This window comes from Aphelocoma coerulescens, chromosome 8 (genome assembly GCF_041296385.1).
Source record: "Aphelocoma coerulescens isolate FSJ_1873_10779 chromosome 8, UR_Acoe_1.0, whole genome shotgun sequence".
Taxonomy (NCBI): Eukaryota; Metazoa; Chordata; class Aves; order Passeriformes; family Corvidae; genus Aphelocoma; species Aphelocoma coerulescens.
Window position 1 is genome coordinate 20957036 of NC_091022.1, and position 24202 is coordinate 20981237.

At 38.2% G+C, this 24202-nt stretch overlaps 1 protein-coding gene across 3 annotated transcripts in view; it reads left to right on the forward strand.

The window, feature by feature from the left end:
* Nucleotides 1-11146: 11146 nt before the first annotated feature.
* Nucleotides 11147-24202, forward strand: part of LOC138114113 (vitellogenin-1-like) — a 44600-nt gene continuing 31544 nt past the window's right edge. The window contains exons 1-10 of one of the 3 annotated variants that reach the window (XM_069023239.1): nt 11181-11347; nt 12774-12794; nt 13020-13171; nt 15611-15862; nt 18016-18177; nt 18869-19020; nt 21706-21856; nt 21957-22114; nt 22213-22378; nt 23466-23588. In XM_069023239.1, coding sequence (XP_068879340.1) covers nt 11299-11347; nt 12774-12794; nt 13020-13171; nt 15611-15862; nt 18016-18177; nt 18869-19020; nt 21706-21856; nt 21957-22114; nt 22213-22378; nt 23466-23588 — 1386 coding nt within the window. In that variant the 5' untranslated portion in view covers nt 11181-11298. Of the gene's footprint in view, nt 11348-11889; nt 11958-12773; nt 12795-13019; nt 13172-15610; nt 15863-18015; nt 18178-18868; nt 19021-21705; nt 21857-21956; nt 22115-22212; nt 22379-23465; nt 23589-24202 lie in introns of those variants that run through there. The other 2 variants (XM_069023241.1, XM_069023242.1) reach the window with 2 other exon arrangements.

A 24202-nucleotide genomic window follows, 5' to 3' on the forward strand; every position in this document is an offset into this window, starting at 1 on the left:
TGTAAATTGGGTCTCACTGAAGTCAAAAGTGTTGTTTCATTCTAGCGATGTTTGTAGCTTGGCTGTGTTTTGCCATGTTTGAATCAAAGCTTATACACCACTATAACTTTTCTGTGCTAAATAAGAATGCCATTTTTCATCAGTACCAAACTATTAAAAATGTTTAAAAAATTAGGTCCAGAAATGCACTCCTCCTTAAACTGTGCTGCACCAAGTAACTCCAATATATTTTGTTTGCCTTCTCTTCAAATCTGCATCAGAAAAGTTTAGGCTGGATAACAGGAAAAAGTTCTTCACCCAGAGGGAGGTTGGGCACTGGAACAGCTCCCCAGGGCAGTGGTCCCAGCACCAGCCTGACAGAGCTCAAGAAGCTTTTGGACAATGCTCTCGGGAACATGGGGTTACTCTTGGGGATGGTGCTGTGCAGGGCCAGGAGTGGGACTCTGTGATCCTTGAGGGTACCTTCCCACACAGCTTATTCTGTGATTCTGTGATGTCACTCTTTTGCATGAAGATTTGCATTAGAGCTTCTGGGTAATCAGGAAAGGTGCTGCTTGGACCTTCAGGTACCTGTCATATGCATATCTAAGCGATCCAAACTGTACCTCTGTATACTACAATTACTCCATTCTACCCCACATATTTCATTCTGGCCTCAAGCAAATGAACAGCTCTTTTCCCCCAACCAAGCATTTGTATTGTTGTGCTGTAAATCTGAACTCATACCTTTGTCATTTTCTTCTACATCTTGCCCAAGTTTTATTCAAGTTATGCCTCGTTCTCTTCTTTCCACATCAAGGGCATATATTATACTTGCAGCTGCCATGTGATTGACAGCAAGGATGCTATTATGCACTAAGCAATCTGAAAAAGTAGGTCGCATAAATTTTCAGAGTGTAGTTTGCTGAAAACCTGTGGAGATTTACATATAGCATATTGTATGGATTTGTTCTGAGCATCCTTTGTCCGTGTTGTGCTTTAGAATGATGTGGTGGATGGGAATGTTCTTCTAGCCAAACACCCTTCATACTTTCTATAGGATTGTCCTGATGCCAGAGCTAGTGTGCCTTGAAATTTGAGCATGAGCTGGGAAGTGAGTATAAATGGAATAAAGTGATTTGAGGGCCAAGAATATAATAAAGATTTTGGAAACAAATACAAAAAACCTACAGGAAAAAAGAGATTTCTGACTTAATTTATGCAAATTTTTGTCAAATATAATTAAATGGAAGAGAAAACTCTCACCTCATCCTCTAATACTTCTGTAGCTCTCACAGTGCATCCATGTGAGCAATATAGAGGGCCAAACTGAAACTCAGCCTAACACCACTGATGTAACTCTGAATTATCAAGTTAGATAGAGGAAACATTGTGCAGAAATCTATAAGCCTGTGTTGCTGAGGCCCCCAGTTAGGTACCATAATGGTTTCTTTTGGCCTGTGAACCTTTGAAATGATCATTCTGCTTTTTAAAGACTCTTAAACATCTAGAGGTCATTGCATTGGGTTACAATTGCAGGTATAAAATGACCAGTAACAAACCAAACACATTTCTTTTCACTTTTCTGAAACATGCTTCTTATGCTGCAGACGCTGCTTCTCTCACTCATTATAGTGAGATCCCTTATTGCCCAGCATTGTACTAACTCTGTCTGGTCTATTGTATTGTGATGACATTCCTTTGCCCATTGTATTAGGTTAGCACCTCCTTGGCTATAATAAGTATGAAAAAAAAATTCAAGGTTTGGCTTGTCAAATGGAACTTTTCAGTGACTTATTAAAAGAACCCCTGCGGTATTACAAAATGCAGGTTTTCTGTCATCTAACCAAAAGATGCCTTTAGAAACCTTCATTTTTTATGTGTGTAAAGACAATTTCTTCTAGTGAAACTCTTTGATTCTTCCCTGAATGAAATCAAGTGTTTTAAAACTTTTTGAGTTGCCCCAAAGGCTCACTTCTATACTATGGAACGTGAAAGTCTGTGAACCACTCACATAATCATCATACAGACACTTTGCAGTGTGCTCCTGGCAGCAGCCATTCATTACATACTGCAGACTTTCATAAAAAAAAAAAAAAAAAAAAAACCAAACAAACTGAAGAATATCAGGAAGAAGAAAACTGTGAACTGTGTCTTTCTTCATCATAAGAATTGAGGGAAAGCAAAGCTGGAGAGAAAGCAGTTGTCAGAGATTGCTAATGAGGTTATGATTAATTGTTGCTGGAGAGATCTTACCTAATGAAATAGAGTGAGAAACAGAAATATGAGGGGAGATGGCATTCCTGTTAACCTCCTTCAAGCAGATACACCTCAAGTAGTGTTGTCTCTGGTACTTTACAAGCAAACAGTAATGTATTTGGAGGAGTGGAGCTCATAAGTCAGAATTCTATTCTCTGTCCTTACACCCCTGCAAAGAGCATCTTCCTCCCACTGCAACACATGAATTACCACAAGGAAATGAATCAGGTCTTTGGACTCTCTTCTTATATATTGGCTATTGCTCACTTTCTGTTTATCCCTTGTGCTATAATGCTGAGGTGAAGTTGGGGTTTTTTGCCTTTTGGCATCCCTGTGGCAGCTGTTAACATCCATGGTAATCAACACAGCACACACACAAGGAAGGCAACTCTGCTTTGGTCTTTCTGGGGTTCTTTGGTTGGGTTTTGGGGTCTGGTTTTGAGGGGGTTTGGGGTTTTTTTTGCTTATTCATTTGTTAGCGATGCCTATGGTGAGCACAAGTCCAGTTTTGTGAGCAGGCTGGGAAGACAGAGTTCCCACATCTTGTGTGAGCTCATAAAGGAGGGAGGGGAAGTGGCAAGGTCAGTGTCCAACTCTGTAACAGTGAAATAGTCAGAGCACCACAAAAGGAGGCAGCAGCACCTAAAGGATGACTTAAATGGAACTTCCCTTCCGCTCTCTGGATATCTAACAGGAGCACCTATCTCTCTCTAGTTTTACTCAGTTTTCCTTGAAGCCCCCATGAAGCAATGTATATTAGTGAGAGGTTTAGAGAACTGCAGAATGGGCTGCTTAAGAGAGCAAAAAGCCATCTGAGGAATACTGTTGGTCTCATTTGACTTTGAGACAGAGTCACTGTGTATAGAGTGTGACAAAGCAAGAGACAAGCTAAAAATGGTGGCAGATGTTAAAATACATTTTCTAGATAAGAAAGAAAAGCTAACTGGAAATAAAAAGAATATATAAAATTCAGGGGTCTTCCAGAAGTGCAAGACTAAGAAAAAGAAAATATCTGAAGCTCTCTTATATTTTTCTGAAGGATCTGTGAAGGGATCAAAGAGAAAAATAAAGGGGGTTTTCTGGTTCCTTTTTTTCTGCATTGTACACTTGCTCCTGGATTCAGATAAGAGACTGAAGTAGACACCTTTTTCCAGCCTTCTAATCTGAAGTATATTAAATGGAATTCAAAATGGAAAAATAGAATTTTCTATATATCTCTATCTTTTTTATTGTGTAGCTTCAAATTTTTCTCATTCGCTTCCAGAGTAATTTTTACTGTGTATTTATCTAAACTGTTTAAAACCTCTCTATCGTCTTTCATATTCAAGGACAAATCCAAATCGTTTTTCCCCAAGACAGAGAGACAAAAATAAACTACTTAATACTGAGGTAATAACATGGACAAAATGTCACCCGTGTCTTTCAGTTTAAATCCCTTTTTACCTCATGCTATTTCGATCCACCTATTGAGGAGACCTAAGAGTCTCTCTGTAAAAACAATAGGTTTCCAATTAAGTATCATTAGTGAGACAGAAGTACCTGTTTTGGGTTAAAGATCTTATAAGGCTCCAGAGCAAAATGAGTGACAGTGAGGGCGAAGTGCTCTGATGAGAAATCGAACTCCTTCCCTGAGAAGTCCGTCGTCCCTTCCCGCTCTCCAGATCAATCTGAAGCTGTTGTCAGCATCTTGTGTGTCTCATGCTTTTTAGCACCATACACTCCTCTTATCTCTTGGGGTCAGGGAATGCCCTCATGAAAAAACTGGTTGCTTCTCTGAAGCTGCACTTCCATAGAGTTGTCACAATCTTCTCACACCTTTTTCCACCTTTCGCCACCTTTCATGGCAGGCAGCTCAAGCCTATTTCAGAATTATTCTTCCCGCTGCTTCTGGAAAAGCACATTGCCTCCTTTTGCCTTTGGTTGTGGTCCTTGCACCTTATTTCTCATAGCTGGAGGTTCACCAGCTCAGTCCAGGTCCCTTTTAAGGATCTGTCCACAGGTCTAACTGTTCTTACAAGAGAAAATTCACCCATTAAATGGCAATGAACTCTTATTTGCTGTAACTTCAGGATGGAAAGGCAGACAGTTTCAAACCCATTGCTAAACTGCTCCTTGGAGTCAGAGAACTGTATCTAGAAATGCCTATAATGGTCTTCATTTCAATGTGCTTTGAACTTCCTGCTCCAATAATCTTCAATTATAAGGTTGGCTCACATACCTGTGGTTCCATGTGTGCTATAGAGAGTTCTATAATTTTAGAGCCTATTAACCACTAACTTAAAAGTCTATGGTACTTTTATTTTATGAATGCTTTGTGAGGCTTAGACTGATAGCCTATTTTCTTGGTTTGCCTTTTTTTCTTGTTTGCCAGGTGACTGGCCTGGCTTTTCAAAGTGTACTGTGAGATTTGTTTCTTTTATTTGCTTCATTAAGACAGAACATTTGTTACCCTCTCTTCAGACATTGCCTAAGTCTGGGTACATGCACTGTTGTCACCCCCTTTTTTTTCTATACATTTCCCAACATGTTGAGTGAGTGGAAATTTAGGGAGGGAGCTGCTGATGTGCTTTCATGTAGAGAGTATTTTCTTTTACAGATGTATGTCTCATATTTTAATTTTCCTTTGTTGATACCAGCGGTTACTTTTATGCCTGGAAGACAAGCTGTTCCCACACTCCTCCATAGTTTCTCCTAGCAACCTTTCTTTGTAGATTGGTTGGTGAGGAGAGCTGAAAGGTTATAGGGCTGCTACCATCCAGAAAAACACTAAATTATTTAGCATCACCACTTCTACCTAAAATGATAGCATCTTTAACTCCAAATTCAACAGTGGCACTGCCATCATCTGCTGAAGCACTCTGCTGCTAGAGAAAGCCCAGGAGCTGTCTAGAGAGGCTAAACATGGGCAGATTTGAAAAAATCTGTAATGCTTATAAGTAATAGTTACACTAAGAAAGATAGTTGAGCTTTATAAACACGAAAATCTTGTGTTAAGTGTCTTGGCTGTGTTAATAGGCAGTTCTGCTGTGACTCTGTGTGAGGTGGCAGCCACTGGCACCTGCAATGAGGAGTAGAAGCCCATGGTGGCTGGACCAAGACCACAAGTGGTATACAATGTTTGTAAAACTAATCTGGAGTTTAAAAAATATATATATGCTTAAATGCACATATTTATTACACCTGATAGTGGTATATGCTGCATATATTTAGAAGTGCACAAGTACAGAATGGAGTGGAAAATAAACATTCACTTCTGAAAACTCACAGATATATGAATTCAAATAGTTTTATTTGTTGTAGGAAAGATCTTAAATCAATCTTTAAATCAAGAGGAAGACAAATTTCCATTCACTTGTGTCACAGTGTCCAGAAATTCTGGGAAAATGAATAGGAATGCTTGAATCATTTACTAGATAGTACTTATGGTTCTTTGTATTTTGCAGTATAAGTCCTCAATTAGAGGGTTTATGCACTAATAATCAGTTCCAGGGAACTTAGTTGGCTCTTAGAAAGTCTCTAGAAAAACAAGTAGTATCAACCAACATTTTCCTATGTTGAAAACTGTAAAATACTAAATACACAGCTGGAGTAAACTGACCCAATTCCATTTAATTGGAGCTACATCAATTTATTCCAGAAGAAATTCAGCCAGTGAATGAACAAATAAATTTTCCGAGGGCAAAGGAAATCCAACAAGACAAAACTGCAGAAAGTATCCATGGGATCTCTCTGGCTTCATTCTATTGCCTTCTCTGAAGAATTAAAAATGGATAATTATGTCCTATTTAAGTTTTGAGAGATATTGTTTGTTGATCAGTGCAAGCATTTCTTGAAAATTTAATTCAAAAGTTTCTTTCTCAGTCATTTGTCTTTTAAAACCAAGAAAACAACAATGTTCCTAGTGTTTTCTCCAAAGATTAACATAACAAAATTAATTTAGGTATTATTATAAAAAAAAAAAATTGAACAGTTTAAAAATTGGATGGTTTCTGAAATAAAGTCTCATGGAACATTTTTAATGTTCTGAGACATACCTATGCTAGAGCAGACTTTCAAGCCCTATTCATACTGAGAACTATTTTATTCCTTGACTGTTTGCACTGAAGTTACAGTGAATTCTCAAAGAGCAAATTAGTGTCAGCATACACTAGATATAGCTCCAGTTAAACTCCATGAACAGATACCATTAACTTCAGTGCAGGGTAGAGAGAGTAGAGAGCAGGGGCCTGCCTTTAACTTTTTCCTATATTCATATTTAAAAGTCTTGAAAATAGAATTTGAGTAGTTACACATCAGGGCTGCACATTCCACACTGGAGAAGAGCATTTTAGTGATGTATGTTCTTCTTGGGGGAAAAGACAGTCTTTATCATAAGTGTTAGAACTGTTCCCTGTCAAATGGTTAAGAGATTTGCTGCATGATGGGAGAAAATGCAGTTGTGTCTGTAAGACAGCAAGCCTGGATCTGCACTCAGATCCCACTTCCCCTGGATATACAAATTTGTTCAGCCTTCATTCTTTATGCTAGGGGGATTAAATTAAATCTTCATGGTTTTAGCCAAAGGTGTGTTCAAGAGTTAGTTTGTCCTCTGATTTTTATGGGCAATGTTGAACCCCAGTGCTGCAGTCTTTGATAAGCAGATATGAATATCAGTGCTCCATTTAATATTTTAAACTCTAACTGTCATATACAGAAAATATTACGATGATTAATACATATTGTTGTGGGAATAACCGTGTAACAACTTTCTTTTAAAGTGATGAAACATGGTGCTCAATTTATTACTGAACTAACTTTCACACTAACTTAAAAACAAAATGTGGTCCTATTTGTATATGAATAGGCCTTTTATACTTTGGAAGTCATAGTCATTCATTAAATACTGGTAGATGATTTTGCCTTTTTTACCTTTTAATGTGAGGGTAAAGTCAATGCCTGTTGTTTGAACTGGCTGGGTATTATCTGCTCCTTCCTCAGGAATAATACACTGCTTATCTTATCTGACCCATGACCTAATGTCACAGTGACCCAGTGCTCTGAAACGAAGGTATCACACACCTCATATATTCTGTACTGAGGGTAAGTTCATACTGAGCTTCCTCCTGACACCATAAATCTATCTGTTACTCTGACTCTAGAAAGGGATGATCCAGACCTGTCCTGTTCTTGCAGTGGTTCTGTGATGTAACAGAATAAGTTACATAGACGAAGGTCCATGAAACAAACAAATAATCGTCATTATACATAATATAAGTAGCAATGTTGAGAAATCATTATATATTTTTGTAACTCCACACTTTGAAAAAAAAAATAGTAAGCCCAATTCCTTTTTTGGGAGAATCTGAAGTTTTGCAGTGTAATACACTTGGACTGTTGTAAAGAAAAAAGCCTTGAGAATTTTCTTCTTTTTAAAATTCTTCCACCACTGACTTGGGCATTGTTCCTCCAGCGATAGAAAGGCATCCTGATACAATATGACAGAGGATCATGGGTCATTTTCTGAAGTAGCAGCTGTTTTGTGTGTTCACAGTGCCTCCTGAAAAAGGGTTGGGATGCTGAGTCCGCTAAACCAGGTGTGTTCCCTCTTCCTGCTTTCAATCCTGAGGCACATGGGGTGGTCTGGGTTCTCCTCACTTCCCTGCAGCAGTGCCCACACTTTATACAGTCATAGTTCATCACAATAAACATTAGACAAGTATTCTCCCCTTCAGATAAGTTAGCAGCCATGACAGCTGTAGCCAAGCATGCAATCACCAGCAGTACCTCAGCCTACAGAGCAAGGCCTAATCAGTGCAGGGCACAGAGCTCGCCATGTCCTATCTGTGGTGTCACCATTTCATCCCCAAACTGACTGAGCTGGAGTCATGACACAGCTAAATTTCAGGGCTACCTGGTTTCCTGTCAGCACCAACGCCACAGGAGCTAATCACTCTGTGACCATGAAGTCTAAGGGTTAAGATAAACTTATTAGTTATCTTCTAGTGCAATGGAATTACATAGCAAACACCAGTCCTCAAATATGAAGTGACTCAAATCTCAGATGCAAGTTGTCTAACATTTAACCCTACTGAATGACTTGGGAAATAGTATGTCCTCAAAGGGAAGGGGAAATCCTGAAGCCACTGAAAACAGTATGCTGACTGATGAGCCAATGATTATAGTTGCAGTGGTGGACTGTAAGGTTTCAGAATGTGTTTTCCATATCTGAATACAAATAAAGCCCTTTGAGCTTCTTAGTAAAACTAAGTTGTGTCAAAATAATCTGTTTTCAGATTGAGAATGTCAGATTCTACACTCCTCTTCTTAATTTCATTCTTTTATCTGGAAATGACAGGCAATGCACACGACACATTAGGAAGAATCCCACCAACTACTTCACAAAATGCATGAAGATGTGGCTTTATCTTAACAGCATATAATAGCAAAAAGAAAATTTATCAAAATTAAATTCTGCAGCTATTCTATAAATCTAGACCAACAGTATCTTTCAAAACATGCATACACCAAAAGCTAGACAATATATAAATAGCATTCCTACCTGATTTAGGTTTCAAACCTTGTATCCAATTCCCACAGTTATCACTCCATTGGTGGTGTGCCAACATCAAACTGGGATAACATTCAAAAAAAACCAAAAAGTACCTTTTAAAGCAATCTAATGTTTAAAAAATCCCTTTGTGAATGTACTAGAATAAGCATAAGGCAATTTAGCCCAACCTAGAACACATTCTTATTCATTAGACAATGTCTCTGGAGAGAATATCAAACATTATCTTGGAGGCTATGCCACACTTACAAATGCTGAATGTTTAGTGCAAAACATTCAAGGAGTGAATGTTAAATATGAAATAGGTGTGAAGCTTTCTTTTAAAAATCTTTTGAAATGAGGAAAACTGAAGGCTAAAAATCACTTTGCTTAGCCAACTGATTATATCTATTTTATCCTGCTATGGTTGCTTGGGAGCTGTTTGGCTAATCTCTGCTTTGTAGTTAGGCTATCCATTAGCAGGATGGAAATGGCATCACTGCACCATAATTCAGCAATGTGAATACAGAACAAGGAGAGTGCAGAGCTATCTGTGGCAGTACAGCAGCAGGTAATAAGACTCTGTTACTCAAGCAGAATGTGTTATGTAAAGACAATTGCTGTGTAGAAGCAATAGCTCTAATCAGGTTAATTATGCTGTATTCATGTTTCATCTATGGTGCAAGTGCCCTGTAAATTCAAAGCAGTCTACCTCCTCTTACTGCACTCCTTATACAGCCATCACATTCTCCATAACACTCAACACCATATATTTTCTTCTTTAAAAGAAAAAAATCCCAAGATATTCCCCATTGCTTTTTAACAATTCCTCGTCTGCATTGTTTATGCCTAAAAGAAGAAAAAAAGGACACTGGTTATGTATAAAGCCTATACCCACATTAAATTGTCTTCCTCTGCAACCAAATTAGGCACTTGGAAGTTGTTTCTGGAGGGCCTGTTTAACTGTGGCTTATTTATTTTTCACATATTTTCTTGTTCATTAACATGACCTGTTGAACGTGTAAGAAAAATTGTATTTCCTTTAAAAAGTATGGCTCTTACCTTTCCTCCTTTTGTCCATTTCCTTAAAGTGATAAATCTCCTGTTTATTCCCTCAGAACTAGCTGGAATGAGGTGTCCACTTTGAAGAAAGGATTAGAGCCCAGTGCTGTGACCCTCAAACTCTAGCTGTGTCTCCTCTATGCTTACTGAATTTATTAGGTAGTTCCTTTAAAGTAATAATGGGTAAAACAGTTCTGAGATCACTTTCTCTTCTCCCCCAAGAAAAAAAAAGCCTGGGTAGAGAGGAGTTATTTAAAAGAGAGAGTACATCCTGCAGATGAAGAGAAAATGGCAGCCTGCAGCATCTTAATTATTGTAGTTGTTATTTTAGCAATCGGGTATCCACATGCTGATTGTAAGCTTGGACTCAGTGTGCTTCATTAGAAAAAAGAAATGCAGTATTTTCACTACCCATTTAGAACAAATCTATTAATGTTACACCTTAATTATAAAACCTTTTATTAGACTTGAAAAATGCTGTAGTTCTGTTTTAATATGTATGTGTCCCTCACACAGTATTTCAACGTGCTATTAATAACAATGCTTAAGTAAATATTCTCTCTCATACAGTTCTGTATAAAATAAAAACTTATATATTCTGTCCTGTGGAATTGAGCTAGTTGAGCTCGGTATGATAGCACAATATTACTGCAGAGGTCAAGCTGTGGCATTGATGAGCAGTGTCATAAAAGCAGGGTGATCGAAGCAGGAGTTTTGCATGTTACCACTTACAGTATTACTTTGCTGCTGTGCATTTACTTCCATTCTGGCTGCAAAAAATGTAACTGTTTGTAAGGGATGTCTGACTACATCTGACAGCACCAAGGTGTGCTGCTGGATTTCACAGGGCTCGCTAACATGGTGTGTCTTGTCGCAGCTCACAGAACTCAGCACCCTAGGAGAAAACATCGAGGCAAATCTGTGTGCACTTAATTTTCACCACCTGAGCTCACATTGAACCAACAACACAATTATTAATCTCTTGAATTGGTTCATATGTCTACCATATATTTTAATATTTTACTAGAGAGATTTAATTTCAGGGAAGGTCTGACTACCCATCCAGTTCTGTAATCATTCCCTTCATGAAGGAAACCTGTGATATTAAAATCCTCAGGATTTCAAGAGGTTTGAGTAGCGAAGGAACCTAAGAAAGGGAGCCCTCACTTGACTCCTGGTGGAGCAATGATGGAGTAGAGGGACCATGCAGCTCCATCCCTGGCTCCAGCTCAGGTGCCCTGGCACCACAATAACACACTTCATTATTCCTCAGTCAGGTGGCACCACTCCAAGTAAATGAAGCAATCATGTAAAGGACTGTTGATGGGGCCTGCAGTAAATGTACCTTCAGGCCTAAAGGTGAAGACCTTAGTACCTGAGTTTAGGTTTCACCCTTCTCCTCCCTGAAGAATAGTACTAGCAGAGAAATCCTTGTTCCCCTCCTGGAGGATAAAGTCTAGTTGCCTGACTTAATGCAGTATTTGCTGTGTTGCACCTTCCACAGCCTCAGGGAAATACCAGGTATACATTCCTGAGCTCTCCTTCCTGTCCCCTCCGTAACCTTTGTAAGCAGGTGGTTTTTTACATGATATTTAATTTATCATTTGACCAAAAGACAAGCTTAAATTCAAAGTAAATGTTAAACACTTGCAAAAATTACGTATAACTGACGTTAGGGAGCAAACTCCCTCCTGACATAATTTTGCTAAGGATTGATCTAAATGTTATTGCTACAAAGGGGAAATTCTGGATATATCTCCCCAAGAGTGACAGCAGCAAAAACCCCATGAGAGCCTACTGAGAAGCTTCCAATGCTCCCAACTCACTGAGGTCCTGCTGGAAATGTAACTCACTTTTTATTAGATTCTCCTTAAAAACAAAGAGATTAATTTCCCTCCTGTTTTCATAGTATAAGCTTCCACTATTAGCCACAGGCTAATGTGATGGTCGTACTGACAAGCTTTGTCTTTCCAGGTGTGGGTAATAAGATATGCTTGCAAAGACAGACATGGTAGATACCATGGAAAGACAGTTTCTCATTGCATGGCTATGAGCTGTAAGGGGTCTCAAGCCTACATCTATAAATCAACCAGAAATTCTCCTCTAAAAGTAAAGTTTCAATATGAGCAAGGTTTGTCTCCAAAGCAGTGACCCTTATGAAGAGTAAAATATCAGGAGATTGAAGACATGACTGGAAAAAAAGCTAAATTATTTCAGTTATGATGGAGGAACTATATTTGCATAATTTAAATTTTAGGGGATTTTTACTGTATAAATAAAATGTAGAGAAATGAGGAAAAGTAGCAAGCAGGATATTTTGAAAATAAAACCTGTTTTCAGCACATACCTGCCAAGGTATGCTGCTGAATTTCACAGGGCTTGCAAATATGGTGAACTACACAGAAAGTAAGGTAGCTGAAATCATGAGGTGATTTGAAGTTGTCAGCATTTGTGACCTCAGAAATGTTTATTTTTTGATTGATCAATATGCATTCTAGAATACACTTATTTGTCAAACTAATGTGCCAAAAGAAACATGTGATATCACATGCCTTTATAAAAGAGAAACCCATCACGTTCACCTTTACTTTATCCCCATCATGAGGGGCTTGATATTAGCCCTGGTTTTAACCCTGGTGGGTAAGTATGCAACTTATCTGCTTTGATGAATTTAAAATTGTATATTCAGGAAAAGGTTTCAGAATCTGAATACAGTTCACTCGCAGACATGAACTTTAAAATGTTGTAGGAAAAACACTTTATTAATTCTTTTGTTGTTTAGGGAACAAAAGGCATTTGGCTAGTGCTGAAATAGAAGTTAATTAGAAAGGGTTATGCTATATGTGCAAGATGAGACCTAGCCTTTTATACCACAATACATTAACATTTTGGAGTTGGTTTGGGGTTTTTTTGTCATTTCATGCCTCTATTTTTTTTTCTCTTTCAGGGAGCCAGCATCTTAATTACCGTAAGTAATTTTCCTATCAACTAATATAATTATAATGAGTGAAATTAAAAATAGAATCTGAAAAGTATATCAATGTTTAATATAGCTTTACAACAGCTAATTTTGTTCAGGTGCAATGCAAAAATGAACAAATTCATCTTTTTTTGTTCCATACATTCTAATATAGGTAGTTTAATATGTTCTGTACCTTCTGTATAATATTTTATGGGAACCATTTCTTTGCAGAACCCGATTTCAGTGAAAACAAGGTTTATACATTTAATTATGAAACCATGCTTCTCAGTGGACTTCCAGAGAAAGGACTTGCAAGAGCTGGAATAAGAATAAAAAGTAAAGTGGAAATTAGTGGTATTGGGCCAAAACTTTGTCTTATTAGGGTAAGAAAATGTATTCAATTTGAAAGGTAAAATTCTCATCATACTTAGCTTCTTTTTTAAGCTTTTGTGAAGTAATTAGGTTTCATCGTGTGTTATGCTTACTAAGGGATAATGTAACTAACACTGTTATTTTTTATACAGTGCCCTAAATTCTATTTGCACTTTGCCAGGTAATTCTCAGCTCAAGCCAACCTTGGGCTTGAAGGATTTCTTCTGCTTTGTGGTCAGGGAGACAATGGAATGTAATTTGAAATGCACAATAATTTATTACTGGATCAATCAAATTGTTCCAAACTATACAACCTAGGATTATTTAATCAACTGATTTCATAACCAGCAGACAAAAGTCAATAAAACATGCCCCAGTAGTTGCATATGATTCAATATTTAGCATAATTAATGTCATCTGGTAGCTTCTTTTTCTGAAGGGTCCTGAGTGACATTCTTTTCATCCTCAGTTGTATATTTTTACTGTATGCTGAGTAGTTACTAAGGGTTTTGATTATGTGAAATATACTTTTGCCTTTAATAGGAGCCTATCCCCACTTATAATGAGTGTATAGAAATGCACACCTCAACTGCTTTACACAAACTCCACTTAGTCTTCTGTATACAGGGAAGAAAAATGATCATTCTAAAAACTTTAATTTGGCAAATTGAAAACTTTAGATTAAAAAGTGCAGTGACTGTCTGATAAATGCTTGTAAATATTGTAGCCTTCCAGCCTGAATTAGCCTGCTGTTACTAGGCATTTTTGTAAGTTCAAATTATAATAGAGCTAGATGGGAAACAGTTTTTCCATTACATTTGTAAGGGGATGGATTTCAAAACATAAAAAACACAGAAATAAGAGTCATACATATGAAGTGGTGACTAGAAAGCTTCCCCATCAGAAAAGAGGCAGAAGCATTCTTGTCCTTACCCCAGATCCTCCTTCAGTCCTGCCTAAACAGCTTTTGGTGGGCCAGAGCGAGTCTTCACCAAAAATTGACTCCTGTTCTCTAAAACCTGCTAACATGATTTTACTGGCCCTACTGCATTTGTGAAAAGTTTCCATTTCAGAAATAATTTTGGGCAAGAAAAAGAGAAAAGGAAAAAAACATAACAACTTTCAGGGCAAGTTCTAAGCTAAAGGTAATAGTACATTTATTCCCTTCTTCTCTGGGAAAAAGTTTATTTTGCTGCTGTTATATTTAAATTAGACAGTTTGGAGGGATGGTTCAGGGAATTAAACTTTCATCTGCAGCCTACTAGTTCACATTCAGCCCAAACAAAAAGCTCTGTTCCCTGGGCAGTTTCCAGCTGACAATTTTTTCATCACAAACCTACAAGTAAGAATTGCCAGCTGTGTTCAAAACCAAGCAGACAGCCTAAGTCCTGCCTGGGCCCCGAGGGCTGGGGAAAACTACCTCGCCCTGACCCTGCAGAGCAGTCCCAAACCTGCCTGTATGCAATATGCCAGAAGCATGTCCAAGAGGCAGCATGAGGGATTTGCTCTGTAACAGCCTTCCCTGTAAGCTTCAGTTACTGAGGTTGGCAGTGATCTCCACCAACAATAACAAAAATAAATATGAAAGTGCCGTCTCCAGCGATTTGCTGTATGAGGATTTAGTTTGTGTGGCTTTTTGAGAAACTAATCCGCATCTTGCACCACATTGCCAGCCTGAGGTGTCAGAGAAAAGTCTCTTTAAATTGTCAAAATGTATAGAAGGGAAGGGTCCTCTGAGAAACTAAGCTAAACATGCCTGTTCCCATGGGGTAGGAATTATTCAAGCTATGCATAGTTTAGCACAACTTTCTACTTGTTTGGATGTGCCCCAGTTTGAGGCTGGAGCATGAAGTGCAGAGTGGGGTTGGAGACAGTGCCTCAGCCTTTGGTTCCACAGCAAAACATGTAGGGAAGGACAATTTCTGTAGCCTGCTGTCCACTGCTCAAACTAATTCCACATGTCTGCCTGGTCCAGAGGCCACATGTTTATTAGTTTCAGATTACTGCCTGTGCTCTGTGACCCCAGTGAGGGAAATGGCAGAGTTCACAACAGGAGTTAATGATGCATTATGCAACATTAACTTTCTCCTGCAATTTCCTGCAGACCTTCCACACCACTTTTGGGTAGCAACCTGCTTCATGTGGTTCTTCTCTGGCTCATTTCTTCGTAAAGTCAACCTTTGGCAATATGGATTGTCTATGAAACAGAATAGAGTGCAGTGGCTGTAGAAATATCAGCCATTTGCAGTGCTCCCTTTCCTTTCATATATGGAAATACATATATTAACACTAGTTATGCTAAATGACAACTTCTAAGTTTCCCCTTTGAGGAGTTTTTGTGTTCTATAGACATGTATTTTTGATGTGATTAAAGCTCTAGATGCTTATTTGTATTGAAAAAAAGTTAACTGTGGAAAAGAAAGAGGAATTGTATTTCCCCCTTGTTCTAGATTCACTCAATCGAAGCTGCAGAGTACAATGGTGTCTGGCCCACGAGCTCCTTCTCTCGATCACTCAAACTCACCCAGGCCCTGACTGGGCAGCTCAGTATCCCTGTCAAGTTTGAGTACAGCAATGGCCACGTGGGAAACATTATGGCTCCCAATTCTGTCTCAGATGATGGTCTGAACATCTACAGAGGGATTATGAACGTGCTGGAGTTGAGCATAAAGAAGATGCAGAATTCATACAGTTTACAGGAGGTGAGTTTTGGGTTTGGCCATGGTGGTGGATCTGTAAATACATAAAATTTCACTTCAGAGTCTTCTACCGCATTTTCTGAATTCATCCTTGATATGAACTTCACTTATAAGAAAGACCTAAGTGTGGGAAATCATGATTAAGTTTCATATGGGACAACATTTGATAGAGATGTGGTTAAACAGGACAACAGAACAGCAGATTTTTAAACTGGTTGATGAAAGTATTTCAGAAAATGTATTTGCAGAATTAAACCCTTGGAAAATCTGGCTTCTGATTTCAGAGAAAGTAAAATGTGAAAGATGAAGCTTACTTAAAATGTGAACACTGTATAAAACAAGCTTAACAATACAGTTTAATATTAACTTTAAAAATAACAGTAATTTGACTTTTTCTACCAATCATATATACTTTAATCTCTTCTAGCTCCTCTTTTAGGAAGAAAATAGTATATATGTCATAACATTACTGTAACAGCTTTGACAGTTGCAGTTGATGCTCTGTTGGAATTTCCACTGTTTTTCAAGTTTTAATATATTAGTCAAGGTCAATCATCTGATATTACTATTCACCACAGAAATTGCAATGTGTTTAGTTTTTGTGAAACCATATTTACATTGATTAGACTACATTCAATTCAGAGATCAGCAAAAACCTTGAAATTATTATACTTTTATGTTACTTTTATTGAAACTGTAGACCAGAGTAACCCTAAATTTTTTTAATTTATTTTTATGTAAGTAGAGTTGTTTCTGGGAAAGGAACTGTATGATTTAATTTTTTTCACGCTGTTTGCCACACATAAAAATCTGTGTGGTGTTGTTGGATATTCTGTGGCACTTTTTTCTCATATCTAGTTTCACATCTTAATTCTTTTTAATTCAGTTAGCAGTATATACTACTCTCACTGCTAGGCAATAGATGTGACTTCACCTCCTAGAATAATTTCCAAGTTTTCTTTGCTTTTCTCAGACAACTGATTAATGAGTTTTGGCACCCTTGCTCGACAATCTCGAGTCACTCTGCAAAGGAAGATAAACACTGGAAGTCCCAAAAATCTGAGATGCAGAAAGGTTTAAAGGACAAACCTGGGAAAGTGTACATCCCATCCTGTGGGTTCAGGGTTAGCCTATCTGAGCTAGCCATAAACTGCAGCCAGAAAGTTCACTTAGGCAGGAGTGTGCTTCATCCCACTAAATTCTCTGGGCTGGACATTCCCATTTAAAGTCTAGATGTCTCTACCACACCCTGCAGTGTGCAGAGCCCTACAGTTGTATTTGCAGAGTACAAGTCTTTCAGAAAGCTTGGGCAATTCCTATTTCTAGCCATTACCAAAGACAGTGTCTCAGGGAATTCTGTTAAGCTGAAGATGAAGTGGGTATGTCTTATCTTCTAAACACCACATGACCATTTCACTGCTCTCACATAGCCCAGAGCTGATCCCTGCACTAGCTATGCTATCCATAACAATAAAAAAAATCAGGAAAATAACTCTTCCTCCTAAAATGCAATCAAGCATTTTTTCTCTACAAAAATCTCACTGACTGTAGAGACTTAAAAGCTCTTATAAATGTATATTCTAAAAATATTATTGAAGAGCTCAGCTGAAACTGTGAACTCAAGAAAACCCACAATCAAAACTCTGTTATCCTGAAATTCTTTTTAATTATTGCTGGTCATATTGTGACAGATCACCTGATATTGCAAGGCCTGTTCCATAGACATTTGTAAGCTGCCTATGAAAGCAAGTTTGGAGGGCACAATGTTATCTCCAACCTTGAAATACTTCGCTTTTAAGATTTCATTCTGACTGGTCAAATTATTTTGGCACTTTTTTATTAATATTCCTCAAATCATATTTCATCATCAACAGCTCTAACTGAAAACTGTTACTCCCCTTTCCTGAGGCTCCAAGTGAAACTTTGGGGAGATTTAGTTCTCTCAGTGTGACTCTGATTTGGCTTACTGAAAACCTGTACATGTAAAAAAAAGATTAAAGTAATGATCATCCTGATTTTGCTTCTGGAGGGTATAATGAAAAAAAAAGGTATTCATTTCTACTGGTGATTTTGAAAATGCAGAATTAAACAGGGAATTTCATGTGGTGAAGTGAAGCTTTGCATAACTTTTCTGATCCTGTTCTCATTTTTGCCAGGCTGGGATTGGAGGTATTTGTAATACAACATATGCAATTCAGGAAAACAAGAGAGCAAACCTAGTCTATGTGACCAAATCCAAGGACCTGAACAGCTGTGAAAAGAAAGTTCAAATTGTCACAGGTTCAGCATACACTCATCCATGCAAGACCTGCCAGCAGGTAAATCAGAGTGGTATTATGTACATGTATTTTATATTCTTAGGCAGAACACCATTTGATATCCACATAATCTCTTCGTTTGAAATACTAAAAATGAGGGAAGAATCAGATCTGCTGTATCCAGTTGTCAATATTTTCTTTCTGGATGAACATGATCCCACAGAGAAGCAGAGGTCTGTGCTGCACACTGTCATGTACTGCAAGCACACTTGAGCTAGCTCAAACTAGCTGGCTTGGAAACTGTTAATTATCAGCATGAGTTAATTCACCTACTCTGTTGAGTGAAAAAAATACCCACAATGTCCATTTTCTGCTATTCAAGACAGGTGCTGCTGCATTTTACTATAATCCTATCTTTGAAATAAAAAATTGTGTGGTTTATGCAGCTGCTATCCTCCTTAGAAAATGTGTCTCCTTCTCAAGGGAATGACCAATTACTTATATTTGGGAAAAGGAAAAAGCAGCTAACACTTCTTAGCAGTAGAAGTAATGGAGAAAGGCAGCATGCCTGACCTCTCCCATGGAAGTGAGTGCACAGAATTCACACTGATTGCTCTTATGGCCAATGAACAAAACAGCCCTGGATAATAAATGGGTTGAAGTGGGTGAGGTAACATCCTCTAGTCACGGAATTTCAAAGTTCAATAACTTCTTATTTTCTTTGTTTCTTTCCTTTTTTTATATTGTAAAGAGGAACAAGAATTCCCGGGCAACTGCTACTTACAATTACAAAATTAAATATGCACGTAGTGAAGCTGTAATTACACAAGCTGATGTCGAAGAAATCCACCAGTTTGCACCCTTCAATGAGATAACAGGAGGGAATGCTATTGTAGAAGCAAGGTACCATACATATTCCTTTAATTCAGCAACTAATTCAGCAACCCAGAAATCTGAGTAAAACTCCATAAGTGAAATAAATCCTTTACTTCCACAGCCTATTGTTTGCCAGTATTTAATTACATAAAATCCCAAACAGCTCATAAAAACAACCTTCACTGTTAGTTATAAATCTGAAACATGCACATCACTATCCAAAGTTTGTTAGCTAAACTTGGCAGGACTTGACTATTTTATTTCTCAGGGATATTTGATTTACGCCGTAAAAGCCAAAACAAATGTAATTCCATCTGAGAAATTGTGAACTAATATATTTGAAGTAAAATACTTTGAAAGACAGTTACTCAAGAAAGAGAATTCCCTGGAAAACAATAATGCAGTAAGAGGTCCTTGGAGACTAGTTCACAAGAAACCTAGATAGGACTTTGGATTCCTAAATACCATGGGCTGCCTGCAAATCTGCCATCAAAACGGTTTCTTGATAGGAAATTGGGTTTTATTGCAAAACAATTGGGCACAAAGCATGTTAAATGCATTTGCTTTCTTACAGCAAATTTTGCATACTTCTTAAAGAAATTTGGGGCAAAACAAGAATATGATTGTCTATGAAATTGTGCTCCTAGCTCAAGCACTCAAACTTTTAGTATTTGAAAATTTTTTCATCTATAAAATTCATCTATTGAAAAAAATTTCAGTTACCCGTTTAATTGTGAACTCTATAAATAGGAGTACCCTACTGAAGGGAGAGGTTTTTTGCATAAATGTCACTGTGAAGAAGGTGTTCTTCAATCCTACCCTACAGCTCCTGTAATCTTCATTGCTCCATTAGCTTCTGCAAGGATCTGTTGGTATAATATATGGTTTTGGAAACAGCAACATCAGAAAGTTCATGTCAATAACTCACTGAATAACTTCATTTATATAATGATCATGTTCAATTTGGCTAACCAAGCAAAGAAAAAAACAAACAGCGAACAGTGAAAAGTGGCTTTATTATCTTTTGCAATCAAGGTGTAGATAGACACAACTGCAGTGCTCTTACTGAATTATAGGTTGTTGTGAGTCACCTATAATATGGAGACAATGGACTTATGAAGTTTTACCCTCCTCTTCTGCAGCCTGTAGACAATGTCTTCCATAAGTTCTTTCTCAGTTTTCAGAAGGGTAGTACCTTTACTTTTCCCATTTTCTCTGCATTTTTATCATTACCCAGCTGAAGGGGACAAATATAAGATAGTTGGGAAGATGTGAATATCTCACTCAGGTCTTCAGGAGTTATTTCCACAATGCATTCTCTGTTAAAAAAAAATAACCTATCAAGGCCTTAAAACACCTGGATCTGAGTTTTCAGGCCTGTTCAGCATAAGACTCTTGTAGCCCATTTCAAGGCCAAGAGAGGTTTTGCTATTGTTTCACCACTTTAATCCTATCTTTAGCACTCATTTTCTCTTCTCTTCAGAATATAACATTTTCCCATCTATTCTAGGCAGCTGTATCTCTTCCCAAAACAACGAAAATGAAGACGTAATAGATGCATCATGATTTGAAGGGGAAGTTAAATCTGTCCAAGTGTACCTGATGTTATACTTTCTGACCCAAATGCCCTTTCAATAATATTGTACAAAATGTCAAGAGATAAAACATCTCTGCTGATTCTGTAGTGATTTCTATTCAAATTCCAGTTGCTTGTCTGTAAAGCAGTTATATGCTATTTTTCTGCAGCCGTTCTCTGCAATCCATATGGAAGGAGTGAATAGAAATGATACAGAAGATCATAGAGATTCCAAAATAAACACACCAATTTTCTGCAGAGATTTTGAGATACTCTGTAGTACAGTGATATTGCTTTTGGAATGTTTTCAGTTGTTCAGTACAAATGCCTGACTTTATTATAGTGTCCTAAATGACCCATTTTAAACATAATTGGTTGGATAGGTTGCATATCTTTAGCTGAAAATGTAAAAAGATAGCAAATATTTGTAAAGACAGTCTCTCAATGGAATTATCCTTAATAACAAATGATGAAGGTTTGTTGCTTCTTAAAAAGTTTTCAAAAGGTTGAGCACTTTTCGAAAGACTAATCCTGAATGCATGTGGCCCTTTTTGTTTGGTAAATCCAATTTAAAGCTTCATGAGAACCTTCTTTTGTAGTCCCGAGGATATTCAGCTTACCAAACAAAATGGGGAGGGAATTGTAATAGTGCAAGTAAAACGATTGTAGCATTTCTTATTGTATCTAAAAACTTTCCATTTGAAGCTTCCAGGAGACACAGACACATAACAGCTTTTATGAACTTCTTAAAATGTTTAAATTAAATTACAATTTCTGAGCAAGTTTCCCATCTGTGTTTTTCTACAGTCCATAATTTATTCCTTAAGACGTAACACATCCTTCCTGTGATATTCTTCAGGCCACAGCTTCTCACCTCCCTCTTCTTCCATAAACTCTCAAGCCAGGTTATTCCCAAAGGAAGGCAAAGGCTGGCTCTGATCGGAGCCCCACTGTGCAGTGCATACCTCCTCAGAGTATGGTTCTGAGCATCACATCCAAATGCATCTCTTTGTAAATATCTTTGCCCTGACAATAACAAAACCTTTTGTAGTTGGGGGGAAGTACAATTACTGGGTTTTTTTTTAGTTTGTACCCTGCATCTTGTGATGTTTTCTTCCTGGGGTTCTCCATTCCAGGCAGAGACTTGCTTTGACTGATGTGCAGAAGCTGAGGGCAGAGGTCCCACCAAAAGAGTACCAGAATCGTGGGTCCCTTCAGTACCAGTTTGGCAGTGAACTGCTTCAGCTTCCTGTCCACTTATTCAAAATAAAAGATGTGGAAAGCCAGGTAAAGCTCAGCCACTGGACAGATTCTTTGTTGGAGGTTAAAATCTGTGCATGTGGGATACAATGCATTTTGAGCTTCCTGCATTTTCATCTTTCTGCAGATAGAGGAAAGCCTGCAAGAATTAGTAGAGGTGACCTCTGACCAGCTTCCCAGTGATGCACCCGCAAAAGCCCTCAAGCTTCTGCACCTCTTCCGTGCAGCAAATGAGGAGAATTACGAGTCGGTGTGGAAGCAATTCTCCAGTCGGCCAGCATACAGGTACAGGCAACAAGGTGGTGCTTTGCTGCTGGAGAACCTCTGGAAAGCCTGTCTCCAGAGGCAGATCTGGAAAATGCTGCTTGCCTTTCCCATTACAGGCGCCACATTTTGGATATAATCCCTGCAGTGGCCAGTCACCGTGCACTCAGGTTCCTGCGGCATAAAATGGAGAGGCAAGAGCTCACCAACTGGGAAGTGACTCAAACAGTGCTTGTGGCTCTGCACTCCAGCACTCCAGCTCAGGATGTGATGGAGGAAGCAACGGTAGGATTCTCTAAACACTCTCAAATCACTCTTTGCTGATTCTAACATCTGTTGTATTTATTCCTTTGACAAGATAGTAAAGGCTTTGAAAATACAAAGGTTTTATATCCTCTAGCGAGGTTGAAAGGGCTTTGTTTCCTGGCTGTCTTAAGGGGAGGAGAATGCAAATCAAAAGGGCAAAAATTACTCCAGAATGAAACAGGAAATAAAGAGCAAAATAACCCCTGTCTCTGAGGGGTATTGCTGCATACAGTGGCTTATAGTTGCTCTTTTTCCAAATGTGCTTTATAGTTACATCAAATTAGTTCTCTGACTGTCTACAAAGACAAGGGAGCAAGAAATACATATTTGTTATATCTGTGTGTTTGTCCTAATTGACCTAGAAGGATGGGTATGAATTTGAGAAGATCTGTCAAAACCAAGGGAATTGTGTCAATGTGAAGGCCACGTAGGAGAAAGTTTAATTATTTTTGCAATTTTTTCTATATGAAACCCTATATGCAGGGTTTCATCCCAGTCTCAGATGCAAGAATTTATCTCTGCCTACCTTAGGTAGACACAAGGAACCTCTGACTAGAGTTTTACCCTCAGTGAAAGCCATGACAGCCTGGCTGTTACTGTGTGGTGGTGCTCTGCTTCCCACACGAGAAAGCAGTGGGCTGATGCCTCCTGTCAGCTCCTACATTTATACAAAGTATTCCTGTCTGCCCAAAGCACTGAGGTTCATTCACAACAAATCTCAAATTCATTGTATCTACAGCTGAGGCAATCATAAAACAGGATGAATGTTTCTTCAATAATGTGCATTCTTCTGTTCCATAACGGGGTGATTTCCTCCCTTTGGATTATAGCCTATGCCAAATTTAAATCTGAAACACTATAAAAGCAACAGAACTGCCTTCCAGATGTTACTTGGAATTACTTTACAATTACACTGTCAAATACAGTACTATCCACTGATTAACAGAAAATCCATCAACAAAAAAAATATCAAAAACCTGGTTTTGTCTTTCATTGGGCAGAAACATATTTTTCAATAATGTTTCTCTTCATTAACGGGAGTAACGAACAACTGCCTTCTCCCCAGCTCATTGTAAAAAAGCATTGCCCGCGCTCGACCTCTGTGCTTGGGAAGGTTTGCCATCTCAGCTACGCCTCACTGTGCCACAAACAGTGCTCCTCATCTGACTCCTGCTCCGAGTGTCTCCAGGTAATCACACTGTTATTTATCATTTAAAAGAAAAATTAAGCCTTGAGTTCTTTCTTCATTATTCAGAAAGCTGTATTTCACTTCACTGCAGTGTTTCCTTTGGGGAAAGGAACCCCAGTTGGTTAAATACAGCATTTTTATCTTTAGATTAGCACACAAAAGAGAGTGAGAGGAAGAAGCAAACAATTCATAACACTTTCTATCTGAGTATCTCTGAGTGCTTTATTGCCAATTATTAATGAAGTCCCATGACATTGCTCGAAAATACTTTAAATACAGGTATTATGCATATTTCTAAATTAACTAAGTGACACAAAAGCCTAGGTTTTTGTCAGAATTAATGTATCCCAGCCAGAAGCAGAGCCCAGTCATCAACACAGACTATAAGGTTGTTACAACAGTAATATCCTCCCTGTTCTGCACTGCTTTTAATCAGCAGGCCTCAAAACAATTTGAGTAGTCATTAAATAGCATTTCCCAGTTCTAAAAACGCATGTCGTGGTTTACAGAGGCCAACCACTTAGCCAGTAACAAGAAGGGAAAGAGAAATGTGTGTTCAGTCTTTGGCACCCATCAATGCACCATCCCCAGTGAGAGCAGGGTGTTCCAGAAAC